Genomic DNA, 16,883 nt, shown 5'->3' with positions numbered 1-16,883 from the left:
GTCTACACCTTGAGCCACTCCACCAGCCCTTTTTGTGTTAGGTATTTGCAAGATAGGGTCTTGCAAACTATTTGCCTGGACTGGCTTCGGACTGCAAGCCTCCTGATCTCTGCCTCCTGAGTAGCCAGCATTACAGGCATGAGCCACTGGTGCCTGGCAAGTTGTGTCCCAAGAGCCAGTGCTAGATTGACCCAGAATTTAGGTGTCTGTTGTGCACAGAATGCACACTGCTGTAATCATAACCAGAGAGTAAAAACACGTTCATACATATAAATATAGAGAGGCAGGTAGTTCTGTAAATAAGCTGAGATTGTTTTGAGTACCTTACTCATCTAATATCTTCCTTGGCTTTATCTACTTCTCTTTGTTAGAAAGAGTTTAATAGCATAATACATATGGCCGTGCAACAGAGGATTAGCTAATCCACTTAAGGAGATGAACTTATTGCATGATGGTAACTCAGTGTGGCCTCGTGGAACCAATTCATAGCTGCAGCTGAATGGATCTAAAACTGGGCGGGTTTTGGTACAGATGAAATGAGTTGCAGGTAGAGTGGGTCAGGAGTCTTACAGAAATCCAGGGTGACAAAGCGATGTAGACCTGTGTCCCAAGTTCACAATGTGGTGTGAATCAGATTTGTTTAGCTTTATGGTGTAGAATCAGCATCCAGAATCTTTCAGGTTTAGCAGTTCTTCTTGTGACTCAAAACACTTCATGAAAAAGTAAAAGAAAAACCATTCCATTTTAATAGGCATTTCATCTCTCCAAGGAGCCAGGTCCCCATAGAAGCTGCGGCTTCACTGTGCGTCACTGGAGTTGGGTCATCCCAGCAAAGTGGTTGATGAGGATATAATTAGAGCCTCAGTTGGCTCCGCTGGAGAAAGTTATAATTGCAGAGGAGACAAGGAAGCTGCTGCTGGGGAAAGAGAGAGGGTGAGAAAGGGGTGGCCAGACTCTTCTCTCAGTGTGTCCTTCCCTGTGTGCCCAGCAGTGGGGAGCCTGCCTCTTCCTGTTTCTATGGAGGACAGGCACCTGGACTCCATGTGAGCAGCCTGGTAGGAAGCAGTAAAGTCCAAGGACGCTTGATATCTGACGTGATAGCTAATGTGTTACTTGCTGGCTCTGCCAGGGCCTTTCACTAGGTGCTTTTAGTTCAGTGATTAACCTTCACAAAATAACCTTCCAAAGAGGGTGCTAGTTTTTTCCATCTTGTAAGCAAGAGAGGCTTAGGAAGGAAAGAAACCCATCCAAGGTTACAGAGGTAAGGGGCAGAGCAAGGGTTGGAGCCCTGGTTTGCTGACATCAAAGAGATCATAATGTAGAGGATAGTGGTGGGTTTTGGAGCCAGACAACTGGGTTCTCTTGGAGCGCAGGCCTCTCCCTCTCTGCTCCAGTATCCTCATCTGAGATATCCTCACTGTGCTGTGTGCACACCACAGTGTCACACAAAAAAATAATGATGTTTGTTAAGCAATTGGCAGACAGCTCAGTAAGTTGCATTCCATTGTGGTTGTTTTTCTTATTGAGATGGAGGTCAAGATACAAATCTCCTGGAACAAATTTGCCTTTCATTACTTATATTGTGGCATGGAAGAAGCCTTGTAGAGGCTATTATATATAGTCTAACACTATTTGTTACCCTCCTGAGTTGGCAATATATGTACATATATATGTTTTTGTTTCTTCGCTGGCCTTGAACTCACAATCCTGCTTCAGCCTCCTAAGTGCTGGGATACAGACACAATACCATGTTTGGCAGGCAGTGAATATTTAAAAAAATTTTTTTAAATAGGCAAGCTGACCTAGAAAGTTAACCAGTGGTCTGATGTTTCCCAGCAAGTGACTACAAGAGCTAAAGCTGTCACCTGACCTGAGAAGAGTTTCCTCTTACTCCCTCCATACAAAAGAAAAAAATCAGAGTGTTGTCCTTTTATTCCCAAAAGGAGACAACTAGGTGTCTGAGGAAAGCTTCGTGGATATTATTTCCTTGCATTATATTTTTCTGAAACATTTTCATTTACGCTGTTATCTTTGGATCTTCTGACAGCCTGACAGGCTGGGTGCTTTAACATGCCCATGTGCCCATTGTAGAGGTAAAGAAACTGAGGCTTCCAGGTCCAGGCTGCCCAGGCTAAGCAACATATTAGTGGCAGATACAGTTCCCACCACCTGCTGTCCTTAACTACACATCACTACACAGACCACTAAACCAGCAGCACAAATTTAACTTCCAGCGTGATTTCTCAGCCTCTCAGTCAGCAGCAGGGTAATTTTCACTTTCAAGTAGTACCTTGAGGGAAATTGTGCAGTTTCAAATGCACAAAAACGTGTGTTTCTAAAAAGTGCTCATTTCATGTACAGCAAATGAAGCCAACTGCATAAATAACCCCCAACATGGTCATGGATCTTGGGCTTCATGTGAATTTCTCATAAACTTGCTGAATTTTCGGTGATGACTTTGTGGGCTCAGCCACTGGGCTGAATTGTCATCAGTTTTTCCCACTCTGTATTTAAGGCCTGCTAACCTTGGAAATTCACTGTGTAATGTGTATTTTCCCCACTTGTGACACCCAAATTCGTGAGGTATGTGTGGACACCAGTGATATTGACTTATTCTCTTAGTTTTATTGCTTTTTTAACCTATCTATGACTCTGGCAGTTTATTATTCAGCTTACAACATTTGAGTTATTATTTAAAATGTGTCTTTAAATACAAGTATGTACAAATACATATTTAAAGGATTTTCCAAAGGCAACAAACTCTTTTGGCTTAAATTTTAAATATTAATCTTTTTTGGTGCCATTGGAGATTGAACTCAGTGTCTCACACTTGCCAGGCAAGCTCTACCACTGGGCCATTCCCCTGGTCCTTTTGCCTTTAGTTTGTTTTTCTAGTAGGGTCTCACATTTTTGCTGGGGGCTGGCCTCAGACCAGAAATCCTCTTATCTCTGCTTCTGAACAGAATTCTCTTATCTCTTTCTTGGAACAGAATTCTCCCATCTCTGCCACTTCTGGGATTACAGGCATGGACCACCATGCCTGGCTAAATACTGATCATTTAAAAAACCTTCCTGATTCTAAAATGCATGTAGACTATGTCTATAAAAGCCCTTACAATGTTTGTTGGGATACCAACTTGAAACAGGAAGCTACTGTTCATTTATTCTTTAAACCCAAATGCTTATAGTCTCTAAGGCTAGCTCATGATATAGAAATTGGGACAGTGAGGGAAGTTTTGGAATATGAAATAAATTAGTTGTGCTTGCAGTAAGAGCCTGTGAACATTTCCATGTCATCTTTGTAAAGCCTGAGATCTCAGGGATAAAGTATTAGCATACCTGCGTGTTAGTGTAGTATAAATGACATTTTGAGCACTTGTTACATGTGTGACACCCAGTTAGGAATTTTATATAATGTTCACTCATAGTTTTACAGTAGCCCTCCAAGGTACATGTGGTTATCTTCATTTTAAAGAAGTGGTAAATAAGCAGCTTGCCCGAGGACACACAGCCAGGGGTGCCAGAGCTGGTATTTGAATCGAGATCTGTTGGACTTCAAAACCTAGCCTCATGTCTTATCCCCCAGCTTCTTCTACAGCAGCATTCTGTAGCTAGCATCCTGCAGAACGCTGTGTCCTTCAAGATTATAATAGATATGTCTGTCAAGCAGTGTTTAGAAACATGGCATTAGAAAGTTAAACAAGCTTCTTGCAGCTGAAGGTTGCAAATCTGCAAAATTTAGTGTATACCATTTCTCAAACTCTTGAACACTGAATAGTTCTTTTCAGGGGATGACAGTTAGTTTCTCTGAGAAGAATGTTCTGTAAAATGCCATATGGAGTTATTGGGTCAAACCCAGAACAAAGTACAGTCTTCCCCGCCTTACAGGAATAATTTATGTCTGAAAACTACTGCAGGGAGAGTTTTCTGAAGTGGAAATCACAATCACCATGAATCTAAATGAGAAACTAATGTGTTTCAGGGTCCCCATCCACTTACATTAAAAGCAAGCAGACTCCATTACAGAGGGATTTCCATTCGGTACTTTTCAAAGCATAATTCTTCTTAGTCCGTCTGCTGACCATTCATAGAGCAGTGTGTGTGGTGGTGTCCAAACTTCAGACCCCACAGCCTGTCTTCATTCTTGTCTCGTTGCCTCAGGCATTGAAAACTCTCCACTTGCCTTCTCCCTGGGCCCTCCTCAGACCTCTCCTCCCTTGGCTTCCACTGCTCGGCTCAACTTTGCCCTGGTCTGGTGGTCTGGTCACCCTCTCCCTTAATCAGTGGGCCTCCATTCCGGTCCTTGGCCTTTCCCTTGTCCCCCTATGAACTCCCAGAGAGAGCTCATGCCTGCTGTCACTTCCTGTTCAGCCTTTGTGCTGAGGGCTCCTCGTCTTCATCTCAGCCTCTTTGTTGTGCTGCAAAAGTAAACTCATTGCCTTCTTTGGATGACTCATCCTAAGGCCTGGTGCCTCCTTTGCCATAGTATCATGGTCCAGATGGTTATTGCTCTGGGGACTTGGGTGTCCTTTCTCCCTCATCATCCATAAGCCAAGAGGCTCCCTGCATCCACAATGGCTTTCACAGGCCTATTTTGCCCATACTCCATGGATCCCACAATTGTGGCCTGGGAAGACCCAGGCTGGCCTTCCATCTCTAAGCCACTACACAGTGCTCTGCAGCTGTCTTTCTAAACGGCAGATCTGATCTTGTCACTGCCTGACTGCACCTGAGAGTCCTCTGTTCTCCAGAAATGGATCGTTATCAAACTAGACGCTTTTTTTTTAAATCTTTTTTTCTTTTATTATTCATATGTGCATACAAGGCTTGGGTCATTTCTCCCCCCTGCCCCCACCCCCTCCCTTACCACCCAGTCCGCCCCCTCCCTCTCCCCCCTACCCCCTCAATACCCAGCAGAAACTATTTTGCCCTTATTTCTAATTTTGTTGTAGAGAGAGTATAAGCAATAATAGGAAGAAACAAGGGTTTTTGCTGGTTGAGATAAGGATAGCTATACAGGGCATTGACTCACATTGATTTCCTGTGCGTGGGTGTTACCTTCTAGGTTAATTATTTTTGATCTAACCTTTTCTCTAGTACCTGTTCCCCTTTTCCTATTGGCCTCAGTTGCTTTTAAGGTATCTGCTTTAGTTTCTCTGCGTTAAGGGCAACAAATGCCAGCTAATTTTTTAGGTGTCTTACCTATCCTCACCCCTCCCTTGTGTGCTCTCGCTTTTATCCTGTGCTGAAAGTCCAATCCCATTGTTGTGTTTGCCCTTGATCTAATGTCCACATATGAGGGAGAACATATGATTTTTGGTCTTTTGAGCCAGGCTAACCTCACTCAGAATGATGTTCTCCAATTCCATCCATTTACCAGCGAATGCTAACATTTCATTCTTCTTCATGGCTGTATAAAATTCCATTGTGTATAGATACCACATTTTCTTAATCCATTCGTCAGTGGTGGGGCATCTTGGCTGTTTCCATAACTTGGCTATTGTGAATAGTGCCGCAATAAACATGGGTTTATTGCAGGCGCCTCTGGAGTAACCTGTGTCACAGTCTTTTGGGTATATCCCCAAGAGTGGTATTGCTGGATCAAATGGTAGATCAATGTCTAGCTTTTTAAGTAGCCTCCAAAAACTAGACGCTTTTAATTCACTCTGAGATAGCATGAGCTAACATATATTAAGTGCCTGACTCAATGTCTCACATGTAGAAAGTGCTCAAAAAATGTCATTTGTACTATTATCATTGAGGGCTCCTTTGAGCTGTGCAAAGTTGACATGGAGATATTCACAGACTCACTGTGAATATGGCTAATTTATTTCATGTTCTAATCATCACATAAAATCCTTTATATAGGCAAGGAGGCAATGCCTTTATTGATTTGAATTCTATTTACTAGTGAATTAAAAGTCCACAGAAAGATAACAGATTAAACAAACAAATGTACAGATCGGTCAGTGTTCTCTTGGCTTTATAGATTATGGCTATCCTAATTATCACAAATATTTGAGATCTATAGATTATTTACAATTCTGCCAGTTGCAGGAAAATTATAAAATAACTGAGTTATATTTAGCTGGCCTTCCACCTCATCTGATCACTTCTCATCTCATCTAGCCACTTCCCACATCATCTTTTGGCCCTCTCTACATCTTTTACATATCCCCATCTTCTTCCTTAGCATACCACATTAATCCAGTGGATTTCTGGGCATCTTCTTTGTGTTGGACACTGCTGGGCCCTGGGATCCAGTAGGAAACATGAACAGAGACCATCAGAAGTAAAGCCAGGCTAAGGACTGGAACAGATGTTTTAGACAAGGAGTAAGAGAAGGGTTCTCTGGAGAAGTAATGCCTAATCTCACCTGCGTGCTATGAATGGGCCAACTAGGGCAAGTTTGAGAAAAAAGCATGTCAGGCTGAATCAGCAAGTATGAACTCCCTGAGGGAAGAAGCTTGGCACAGTCCAGGAACAGGGAGGGTGCTGCTGGCTAGGACTTAGTAACAGTTAAGAGATGTGGTAAGAGAGGTGGGGACTAGCAGGTGAGATATGGAGTTTGCATTTGCTTCTTCCTCCAGTGGGGCATCACCAGAGGGCTTCAACAAAATAAAATACCATGTGACTAGCCTTTTGAAATGAGCACTTTGCCTTCTATATGGAGACTGGAGCAGGTAGAGGTAAAAATGGAGGTGGAGGGTATGTGTGTGTGTGTGTGTGTGAGTATAGGCAGTGGAAGGCAGCATCTAGGTGAGACAAGATGTAAGATTCCCAATACTGTCCCTTAAAAGATGGCTTTTCCCTGCCTATGATAAAGAAGAGTGTTGTTCCCTTTCTGACAGAAACTCTGTCCCAGGAAGCTGACATGCTTATTCATGGGTTTTCTCCTCCTTGACTTCTCAAACACTTTGAGGACTTATTTTAAAAAGCATGAGCATGGATGTTGAGAGCTGGAGGATCATGGTTTGAGGCCACCACAAACAAAAAGTTCTAGAGACCCCCATCTCAAGCAGTAGTTGGGTGCTGTGGTGAGTGCCTGTCATCCCAAGTTACAATGGAAGCTGAGATTGGGAAGATCACAGTGCCAGGACAGTTTTGGCAAAAGAAGTTTAAGAGACCTCATCTCAATGGAAAAGGCTGAGCATGACAGTGAGTACCTGTCATCCCACAGATGACAGCAGGAAATCTAAAATAGGAGGATGGCAGTCCAGGCCAGCCTGGGTAAAAAATGAGACCTTGTCTCCAAAATAACCAGAGCAAAATGGGCTGGAGGTGTGGCTCAAGCTGTAGAGCACCTGCCTAGCAAGTGCAAAGCCCTGAGCTCCACCCCCAGTACCACCAGAAAAAAAAAAAAAAAGGCACTGAGCTACGTACTCCCTAATAGCAAATCTGAGCAAATATGTAAATAAAATTGCCTTTATGAGAAATTTCATTTCTTTCTGTGAAGCAGATATCCTCAGGTGTCAAAATGTACACTGGGGGCCAAGTGTCCTGGTATACACCTGTAATCCCAGCTGTTTGGGAGGCAGAGCTAGGAGGATCCTGGTCTGAGGCCAGCCTGGGCAAAGACCCTATCTGAAAACAGACTGAAAGCAAAAGGACTGTGGTGTGGCTTGGGTAGTAGAGCACTTGCCTAGTAAGCACAAGGCCCTAAATTCAACCCCTGTGAAAAAACAAAACGTTCCCTGCTGGGTGGAAAGGGTAACCCTCAGGGCAGGAAAAGGCAGCAGTGGTGCATAGGTGGTGTAGATTACTTAGTGTGGGTTAAGCTCCCATAAACTAAGCTCCTTCTTAATGCCTTCTAAGCTAAGCATTTCCTGCTCTTTTCCCCTTCCTTGTGGGTTACAGGTTCTCTCAGTGTTCGATGTGACAACTCTGGGCGCTGCAGCTGTAAGCCAGGCGTGACAGGAGACAGGTGTGACCGATGTCTGCCGGGCTTCCACACATTCACTGATGCTGGCTGCACCCAAGACCAGAGAAGAATGTGAGCCTCCATGTCCACCGCTGCCATTACTCTGGGAGCAGCAACTGTACTAACATAGGCTAACCCTTTCATTTACTGAGCTCCTACGGTGTGTCAAATACCACTTCCAGCTGTCTGACGTAATCCTTACGCCAGCCCTAGGGAACTGGAATTGTCATTGTCCTTTTGTTTTTTTTTTTAATTTTTTCCAGTACTGGGGTCTGAACTGCCACCTTGTGTTACACACCACAATCATTTTTAGTTATTTTTTTAGATAGGGCCTTACGCTTTTTGCCTGGGGCCAGTCTTCCTCCCTATGCCTCCTGCACAGGTGGGATAACAGGTGTGCAGAATCATGCCTGAGTTTTTTTGTTGACATGGAGTCTCACTAACTTTCTGCCCAGGCTGGCCTTGAGACACCATCTTTCTGATCTCTGACTTCTGAGTAGCTGGGATTAAAGGTGTGCCCAGCATTATACTCATTTTAAAGATAAAAAATTTAAACTATAAGAAGTTAAGTTGCTGGGGAGGGTGAAACCCAGAATTTTGGCCCCTGATTCCATGGTCTTCACCCTGTCAGTTGTCTCCCTTAATGAACCAGGATGGAAGGACAGAATCTTTCACATTCTAACCTGGGACCCATTTAGACCTCAAGGAACTTGGCATAGAGGAAATTTTCTGTATACTATTGGCCTTCTTTAAGTTGGAACATCCTCTATCCTTCCTCAAGTTCTTTTGAAGGGAAATGAACTTATAAGTCATATCACCAGTCTGCAGAGATGTGGACCCCAAGGTGGAGGGGGTCTTGGGATCTTGGCAGTGAAGAATTAGCTGGGAGACTACTGACAGGGGCATCGCTGAGACTGAGAGAAAACCTGAGTAAACTCTCTGTACTTTAATACCTGTATCACCTGCTCTTCGTTACTTGACTTCAGTTGACTTTAAAAATCACCAATTTGGAGGTCTAGATAACACCACTGACAGGCAGGTCACCAGGGCAACCATTGACAAAGGCAATCAGCTGTCCTCACACCCCAAAGCCTGTCTTCAGGGAGCTTCCCCATTTCCACACGTGGCTACCTCGTGAATAAGGTCTTTTTCTTTTGCAAAACTCACCATTTCAGTCACTGCACAGCAGACAAAAAAAAAAAAATGGGCCTGTTTTGGTAACAATTTCACATGTCAGCCAAGAGCAAAGACCAGATGGCCTTTTGGCCAGTGGCTCATCAGCCTCTTACTGATGTTGAGGACATGTGGATGAATCTGAGCAGCTGCCTGGACCACTTGTCCCAGGCACCCCCCATCCCTGGGACTTTCCCTAGCTTGGCACCACTAACCTTGGGTGCAGAATTTCACTTCTGCAATAGAGAAATGGTGCCTGGGTTAAGGTGATGTTTTATTTGATGAAGAACTTTGGAACAAGGCTTCTCTCTCTCTCTCTCTCTCTCTCTCTCTCTCTCTCTCTGTTTCTCTCTCTCTCCCTCCCTCCCTCCTTTCTTCCCTCCCTCTCTCCCTCTTTTCCTCTCCCCCTCCCCCTCCCTCTCTCCTTCTCTTTTGTTTTTGAGACAGGGTATTACTACGTAGTCCAGGCCAGCCTCAAACTCACCATCCTCTGCCTCAGCCTCACGATTACAGAGTTGCACCACCAAGCCCTGCTTACAAGTTTCTTTTTCTCCTTCCCTCTGGTTTGGCCTTCATTGTGAGGGTCCTGGTTCATGGATGTCTAATGTTAAGGATTAGGGAAGTTCCACTCCCAGAAGTTCTCTTGCTTTTCTTGTTTTCTGAGGTCTGGCTCTAGCTGCAGCATGTGTCACGTAAGTACATACTTCTGACCAGTGGTGTCCAAACCCGAAGCATCCCCACGTGCAGTCCTTTGGGTTTCAGTCTGCAAAATTGGGTGACTTTAAGCTATGAATTCATGAAAACTAAAAAAGTGATTCTCTCTCTAACACTGCCTGGTCATAATCCTTTTTAAACTAGAGACAAACGGCATGAAAATAAGCCTGGTTCGGTTACGTTGCTTCTCCAGTGCTCACATTTTCAGCCCCTTGCTCAGATGGGCACTGTATTGTCCATCCCAGCTCTCTCTCCTCTGGGTGTTTGCATAAACTGTTCTCTTTTAGTCCTCCCTGACCCTTTTAGCTGATCTTAGGAGCCCAATACCCTTTTGTGACCCTTTTAAAACACAAAGTAGGTCCCTCCTATCACTCGTTGGCTCTGCTCACAGCCCTCCACGAGCTCCCCTTCCCATGCAGAGAGAGACAGGAGCTTCTCAGGAAGGTCTGCAGGGCCAGCAGGATCCTCGTGCCCTCTCCTCTCCCCCCGCAGCTGAGGCTCCACTGGGTCTCAGTCTTCCCTCACTCTCCTGGTCCCTCTCCAGCCACAGCAGCTTGCCTTCCTCCAAAGAATCCAAATGCAAGTGGCTGTGACCAGACCTCAGGCACCTTTCCCTCCACAGAAAGCCATGGTGTGCTTCGTGAGGCCCCATCCCAGGGCCCTCACCAGTTCCCACTTCTCCCCCCTCTCCTGTTTTACTTGGGCCTCTCATTTCCTATCAGCATTTGTTTGTTCCTCTCACTAGAAGGTGAGTGAGCCCACCTGGCTTTGTCTTATTCGCTGCTGGGTCCCCAGTGGGAGGAGGTGCCACAGGCTGCCCAGCTCTGTGCAGCGGTCATTGTTTTATTGCCATTGCTGTTCACATGTTTGCCTTGCCTCAAGACTCCAGAAGGGGGGCTGGTTCCTATGTTTCTTAGTATCCCTGGTTCTTAGCACAAAAGTGTGGGGCACGTGTTATGTAATGGTCCAGATAAGTAGTTTGGAGGAAGCTAAGACAAAGAGGAGGCCCTGGAATCTAAAAGACAAGAATCAGAAAGGAACTCTGCCCAGGAGCCTGCCTGACCTGGCATGGACTGGATGGGGAATGAGAGGGCAAGGGAGGAGTCAAGGAAGCGCCAGGTTTGGGATGGGTTTGATGAGGTCTTAGGACAGTCAGAGGAGGAGCAGACCAGCAGGGAAGAGACAACAACCTGGGTTTTAGGCCCATAAGATAGATACATGATTGAGTGGCAAAATGACAGAGGCTAGTGCTTACATGAAACGGGGAGATTGTGCCAGAATTAGATGAAAGCATTGTCTTACCCCAGAGTTTTGCTACTAAGCAAAACGAACAAAATGTCAACTAAGTCCAGCTATTTCATTTCTAGGTAATACATCTAAGAAGGATAAAAATGTATGTACCTGTACAAAAACTTACATGCAAATGTTCAGAGAAGCATTATCCATATAGCTAAAAACTAAAAACAACCCAATGTCAACAAAATATGACTTATCCATATAGTGGGATTTTATTCAGCCATCAGAAGAACAAATTTACTCATACATGCTAAACATGGATAGGCCTTGAAAACATTCTGCTAACTGAAAGTAATGAATCATTTATGGGAAATATCTATTAATCGTCAAATCTTTAGATAGAATGTAAATTAGTTGCTGCATAGGGCTGGGGGGGAAGAGAGGAAATAGGGTGACTACTGAAGAGTACGGGGTTTCCTTTTGGAGTGATGGAAATGTTTGAAAATTGTTATTTGTGGTGGTGGTTGTGCAACTCTGAGAATTGAGTAAAAGTCATTGAGGAGTTCATGTCACATGGGTGAATTCATGGCATTTGAGTTATTACCAAAGGAAAGAGGTGGGCAAACTAAAATAGCAGGTAGATAGAATCGACTAGAATCAAAGCAGACATCATTAATTTAACCAATAGAGAAACAAATGATACATCTTTAACAAAAAAAGATAAGTCAACCAGTTAACCAAACTAAACAGTTTAGTAGTGAACTTGGTTTGCTTCCTGGCACAACCCTCGTTAGGGGTAAGTAGCAACTGGGTTCATGGACCAGCTGCCGCCCGCAGACCACACTGAGCGGTGCTGGCACAGACAGTTGAGTCTAAGAGAGAGGTCAGCATGAGTAAGGATCCCTAGGGGACTTGCCTGTGAGCAGCTGATCCTTGAGGCCCAGTCAGGAAGCATTTGAAACCCGTTTCTCATTTTCCTTTTTTTCTTTCTCAGAGACCCCAAGTGTGACTGTGACCCAGCTGGCATTGCAAGGCCCTGTGACTCTGGCCGCTGTGTCTGCAAACCAGCTGTCACCGGAGAACGCTGTGACAGGTCTGTGTGAACCGTGTCCCTACAGACACTAAGGAGTCCGTTGGCAACAGGCATAAGGATTATTCTTCTGAGTGCAATTAGGGAAAAGGGATATAGAGTAAATGTCAAGGACCTTCCTGCTCTATGTCCTCGAAAACTAGACTTAAAAAATACAGCTGAGCACCCCAAATTCATTGGAGTCCTTGTATATTCTGCTTTGGGCCTCTTGTCTTTGTTTTTACTGCGACAGAGACAGAGGGCCCCAAAGAGTCCCCTGGCAGCTGGCTCTCAATCCAGGGTGCTTAGATACAAGGTGGTATTCAGTAATGAGCTCATGTGACTCAAGCTGGGCTTGAGAAATGCCTGTTCTAATTAAACATGTTGGGAAAATCCTTGTAACAGGGAATATCACAGTGTATGGCCATATATAACCATCGTGAACTGAAAAGGAACCGCCCCAGGGATGGGATGGTGCTTACAGGCACACACATGAGGCAGGGCACGACGTAAGAGCCCTTTGGGTCCAAGCCGTGTTGGGGCAGGTGGAGAACCTGGAGCCAGCTACTATAGGACATTCCTTAAGTACAAATGTGCTCAGACTAAACTCTCCCCTCCCCAAGACGGTTGTGAGCAGAGGGGTTATGAGGGTGGCTGCAAAGGTAAAAGCTTCCTCCTCATTTCCTTAAAAGTAAAAAAGCAATTCTTTGGCACTCTGCCAATCACTTCTACCTGGGCAGAGGAAATGCCAAGCACATTCCTAGCTTGTGTTTTCAGGGGGTTTTATGCTCGAAGGTGAGGGTAAGGAGAAGAGCTTCAGTTAAGAGAGAAGTCACTTTTTTGGAGGTCTTTTTTTTTTTATTTCAAAATATAGCATAGAAATATAAATCTACCTAAGAAATGCTGTCATCCCCACTGACAGGAAGTAGACCTCTGTTAAAAACGTGCGATCCTAGAAGTGACCACTATTCTAGCTGTCATAGTAATCACTTCCTCACTTTTCTTGGTAATTTGGTGTCCTAGTGCATTCCTGCACACTGGCATTTAGTTTTGCCTGATTCCTTCCCCTCCCTCATCCTTTCCTCTCCACAAACTTGAGTCTTGCTCTACCACTTTCCATTTATACATCCTCAGACAAGTTTCTTAACCTTTCTGGTCCCCTTATCTAGGAAAACTGGAAGTAACAATTCCTATCTCTAAGGGTCACAGGGAGGATTAAATGAGAGACTACACATAAGGTGCTTGACACAACTTAAGTACTAAGTAAATGACCATTGAAACTGAAGTTAGGTTGAGCAGAAAAAAACAAGTCCTCCCTGCCCTCTTTCCTTTGACCCCCACATCTAAGACTTGCTCAGCAGTTGTCCTCAGAGAAGCCCCTAGGGCCACTGAGCTGGAGACATAAGTAGAATGCAAACCTGCACTTTGCTCTGTAGTATGCCTCTAACTATCCTTTTTCTTTGTTCTTACTTGTCCTCTCCCCATGGGCCAGAGCCAGGGGACCAGGGGCAGGAATGATGATTGACACCTAATGGTCTTGGGAACTAGGACTGCTGGGTAGATACTGAGGCAGGAACTTTCATTTCCTGGTTTCCACTTTGGTCTGGGACAGTGCTGCTCTGTGTATCCCTTCCTGTCCTGTCCATCTGACCTCCATCCATCACGGAGGATGAATTGGTCACCAAATTCCCAGACCAGCAAGGCAAAGGTGATTTTGCTGGACTGGGGGAGAGAAAGCGAACCGCCCCCACCTCTCACTTGGGGGGTGGTTCTAGTTGCCCATTAGGTGGTCTAGGGTGGAGGTGGTATGTGAAATTGCTATTTCCCTCTTCTGGGAATTAATAGTACTAAGTGAGAGAGAAAGCAGAGAGATTGAATCAGTCATTAGATTATTACGCAGAATATGAAATAACCATACTATCATCATGATTTATTTTCTATTATTTGGCAGTACTGGCGTTTAAACTCCAGGCCTGTGCTTGCTAGGCAGGCACTTGAGCCACTCCTCCAGCCCTTGTTACTCTACATGTTTTCCAAATAGGGTCTTGCATTCATGCCTGGATCAACCTGCTCTGCCATCCTCTGCTTCCTGCCTAGCTGGGATGACAGGCGTGTGGCACCATGCCTGGCCTATTGGTTGAGATGGAGTCTTACTAGCTTTTTGCTGTTCTTGAACCTTGATCCTCTTAATCTCTGCTTCCTGAGTAGCTAGGATTACAGGAGTGAGCCATCACCCCTGGCTCATCCTGGTTTCTAAAATGCTGCTGCAGGTGTCGACCAGGCTATTATCATCTGGACAGAGGAAACCCTGAGGGCTGTACCCAGTGTTTTTGCTATGGACATTCAGGCAACTGCCGAAGCTCCACAGACTTCAGTGTCTACAGGATCACCTCTACCTTCCATCAAGGTAAAGTGCTCCCTTCTTGAGAGTTTGTTTTTTAATGTCGTATGGGGTTTTGTGCTTACAGACAGCCACTTCCCCGTCCACAGGATGGATTCTCAAGTCATCTTTAGCAATTCTTTTTTTTTTTTTTAATCAACTAATTTATTTGGCAGCACTGGGATGTGAACTCAGGATACTTGCTAGTCAGACAATCTTAAAACTTGAGCCACTCTGTCAGCCTTAGCAATTCTTTTGTAGTTTTCAATGTACAGTATTTTGTTAGGGCAGTAAGGCATACTCTAAGGTCTCAAAAAATAACCCAGAGTATTGTCATGCATGCATATCAGAGTAGGAATAACTTAAAAAATTTTTTAAAAGAAACTAGCTTTTTATCTTCCTGTACTTCTCACCTGTGTTTATTCCAAAACCAACATGGAATCATTCATGTGGACCAGGGGTTTATGAGCGCATCCTGGAAGCTGCATACACTACTAACACTGTCTTCACATACATTAAGTGAGTTGATGTATCTGAAATTAGTTGCCAAGATACAGAGTACTAAACACATATTGGGAATTGATTTTTCAACTAGTCTGAGTTTCTGGGCCTTCTCACCTCACTAAGGCCAGACTTGTTTATGTAAGTATAATAAAAATACAAATTACAGGCAGATAAAAGCATGTTCTCTTATCACAAAAGCCAGATCCAAAGATAAATCAGAGCAGCAAAGAGGTGGGAGCTTGCGAAGTTCAGACTCTAGTGCAGAAGTGAGTGGAAAATTCGTAAAGGAATGTGAAAACTCTGCTTTCTGCACATCAATGGGATGTTTTGGCAAGCAAGTCTTGCCTTGGTTAACTCAGAGAATGATGAGGATTTGTCTCCTATGGAGTGGTGTTCTTTGCGTTCCAGATGTTGATGGCTGGAAGGTTGTCCAGAGAAATGGGTCTCCTGCAAAACTCCACTGGTCACAGCGCCATCGGGATGTGTTTAGCTCAGCCCGGAGATCAGACCCTGTCTACTTTGTGGCTCCTGGTATGTGAGAGATGATTTTTTCCTACAGAAGCCAATTTAGAGGACTAGGAAATGAGGATAGAAAACCTGAGTTAGCAAATGTGGCATTCATACCACTTGGTGTTTGGGCAGCAGTACCTCCAGGAAACAGCTGGGGCTTAAACCCAATTTGATGAAGTCACTGCAGCATAGGACAATAAAGCAGAATTGGGTGTCCTGGAGGTCAGACCCTGACGGAGGTACCTACTTGAATCAAATGGGAAGTTTCTGGGGTTCATACCAAAGCAAGAAATCAAGTCTGTGGATCTTTTGAGAAGGGATAGAAAAGCAAAAACAAAGCCTTTCTTTAAAGCTCTGAACACTTGTGAGTTGAAGATATATATTAGTGTCTGGGTAGAAAAGCTCGAATTCTAGTCCTAGTTTACATCCTTAGCTGAGGAGTGATTCTGGCTCAGTCATTCTTTCAGCCTCTCTGAACTTCAGGCCTCTCAACTATTAAATGAGAGTGGGAATACCAGCCTCCAGGAGTTATTGCCAACAAATAGGATGATTTTTGTGAAAGCACTCTGCAAACTATATTGCATTATATAACAAAGAGCACTATTGTTGATTTTCCTGGAATCTACATATGTCTGTCCTAAAGTCTATGCTGTGAACCATTTAATAGTAGAATTGTCTCACGATGAGGCCCTTTCAGCACTTCAGAAACTAACCCTGCTTCACAGCTCGGGTGGCATAACCACCACGCCCTGACTCTTCCCATAGGGTGGGACAGGACGGGGTGGAAAAGAGGGGACTCCAGCAGAAGTTGCCGACATTAGTGCACTCTTGAACATGTTTGCCTTTCCAGCTTCACCACTGATCTTTTTAAAAATTCTATCTCACAGCCAAGTTTCTTGGAAATCAGCAGGTGAGCTATGGGCAAAGCCTGTCTTTTGACTACCGTGTAGACAGGGGTGGCAGACATCCATCCACTCACGATGTGATCCTGGAAGGTGCTGGCCTACAGATCAGAGCTCCCTTGATACCACCTGGCAAGACGCTGCCTTGTGGACTCACCAAGACTTACACATTCAGGTAAAAAGAGAGACCACAAGTGGGTCAAACCAAGACTGACTCAGTTGTACACCCCTTGTACACCCACTCAGCCATTGTTCATTTATTTAATAAGCTTTATCGGGCATCTCTTGCTTAGACAGGATGTGAAGCAGCTGGCAGGCTAATGGGAGAAACAACAGATGATAGCAGTCTGCTGGTCAAGTGATGGAGGTAGACAGGATGGTCACAGTGTTGTGAACACATGTAGGAGGCACAACTGACTCACATTGGCATGATCGGAAGGAGGCTTCCCAAGAAGACACAGCCACTGTGAAGAG

The 16,883-nt window shown here is 44.6% G+C and overlaps 1 protein-coding gene across 1 annotated transcript in view; it reads left to right on the top strand.

Annotated features, from left to right (window-relative positions):
• The window catches only part of Lamc2 (laminin subunit gamma 2), a 61,227-nt gene that overhangs the window by 21,141 nt on the left and 23,203 nt on the right, over window positions 1-16,883 (top strand). Inside the window, exons 4-8 of the mRNA XM_074047283.1 lie at window positions 7,858-7,993; window positions 12,039-12,137; window positions 14,384-14,520; window positions 15,406-15,528; window positions 16,395-16,584. Coding sequence (XP_073903384.1) covers window positions 7,858-7,993; window positions 12,039-12,137; window positions 14,384-14,520; window positions 15,406-15,528; window positions 16,395-16,584 — 685 coding nt within the window. The remainder of the gene's footprint in view (window positions 1-7,857; window positions 7,994-12,038; window positions 12,138-14,383; window positions 14,521-15,405; window positions 15,529-16,394; window positions 16,585-16,883) is intronic.

This window comes from Castor canadensis, chromosome 11, assembly GCF_047511655.1.
Source record: "Castor canadensis chromosome 11, mCasCan1.hap1v2, whole genome shotgun sequence".
Lineage (NCBI taxonomy): Eukaryota > Metazoa > Chordata > Mammalia > Rodentia > Castoridae > Castor > Castor canadensis.
Note: the sequence above shows the minus strand (reverse complement) of the source record. Positions and strands in the feature narration are given on the sequence as shown.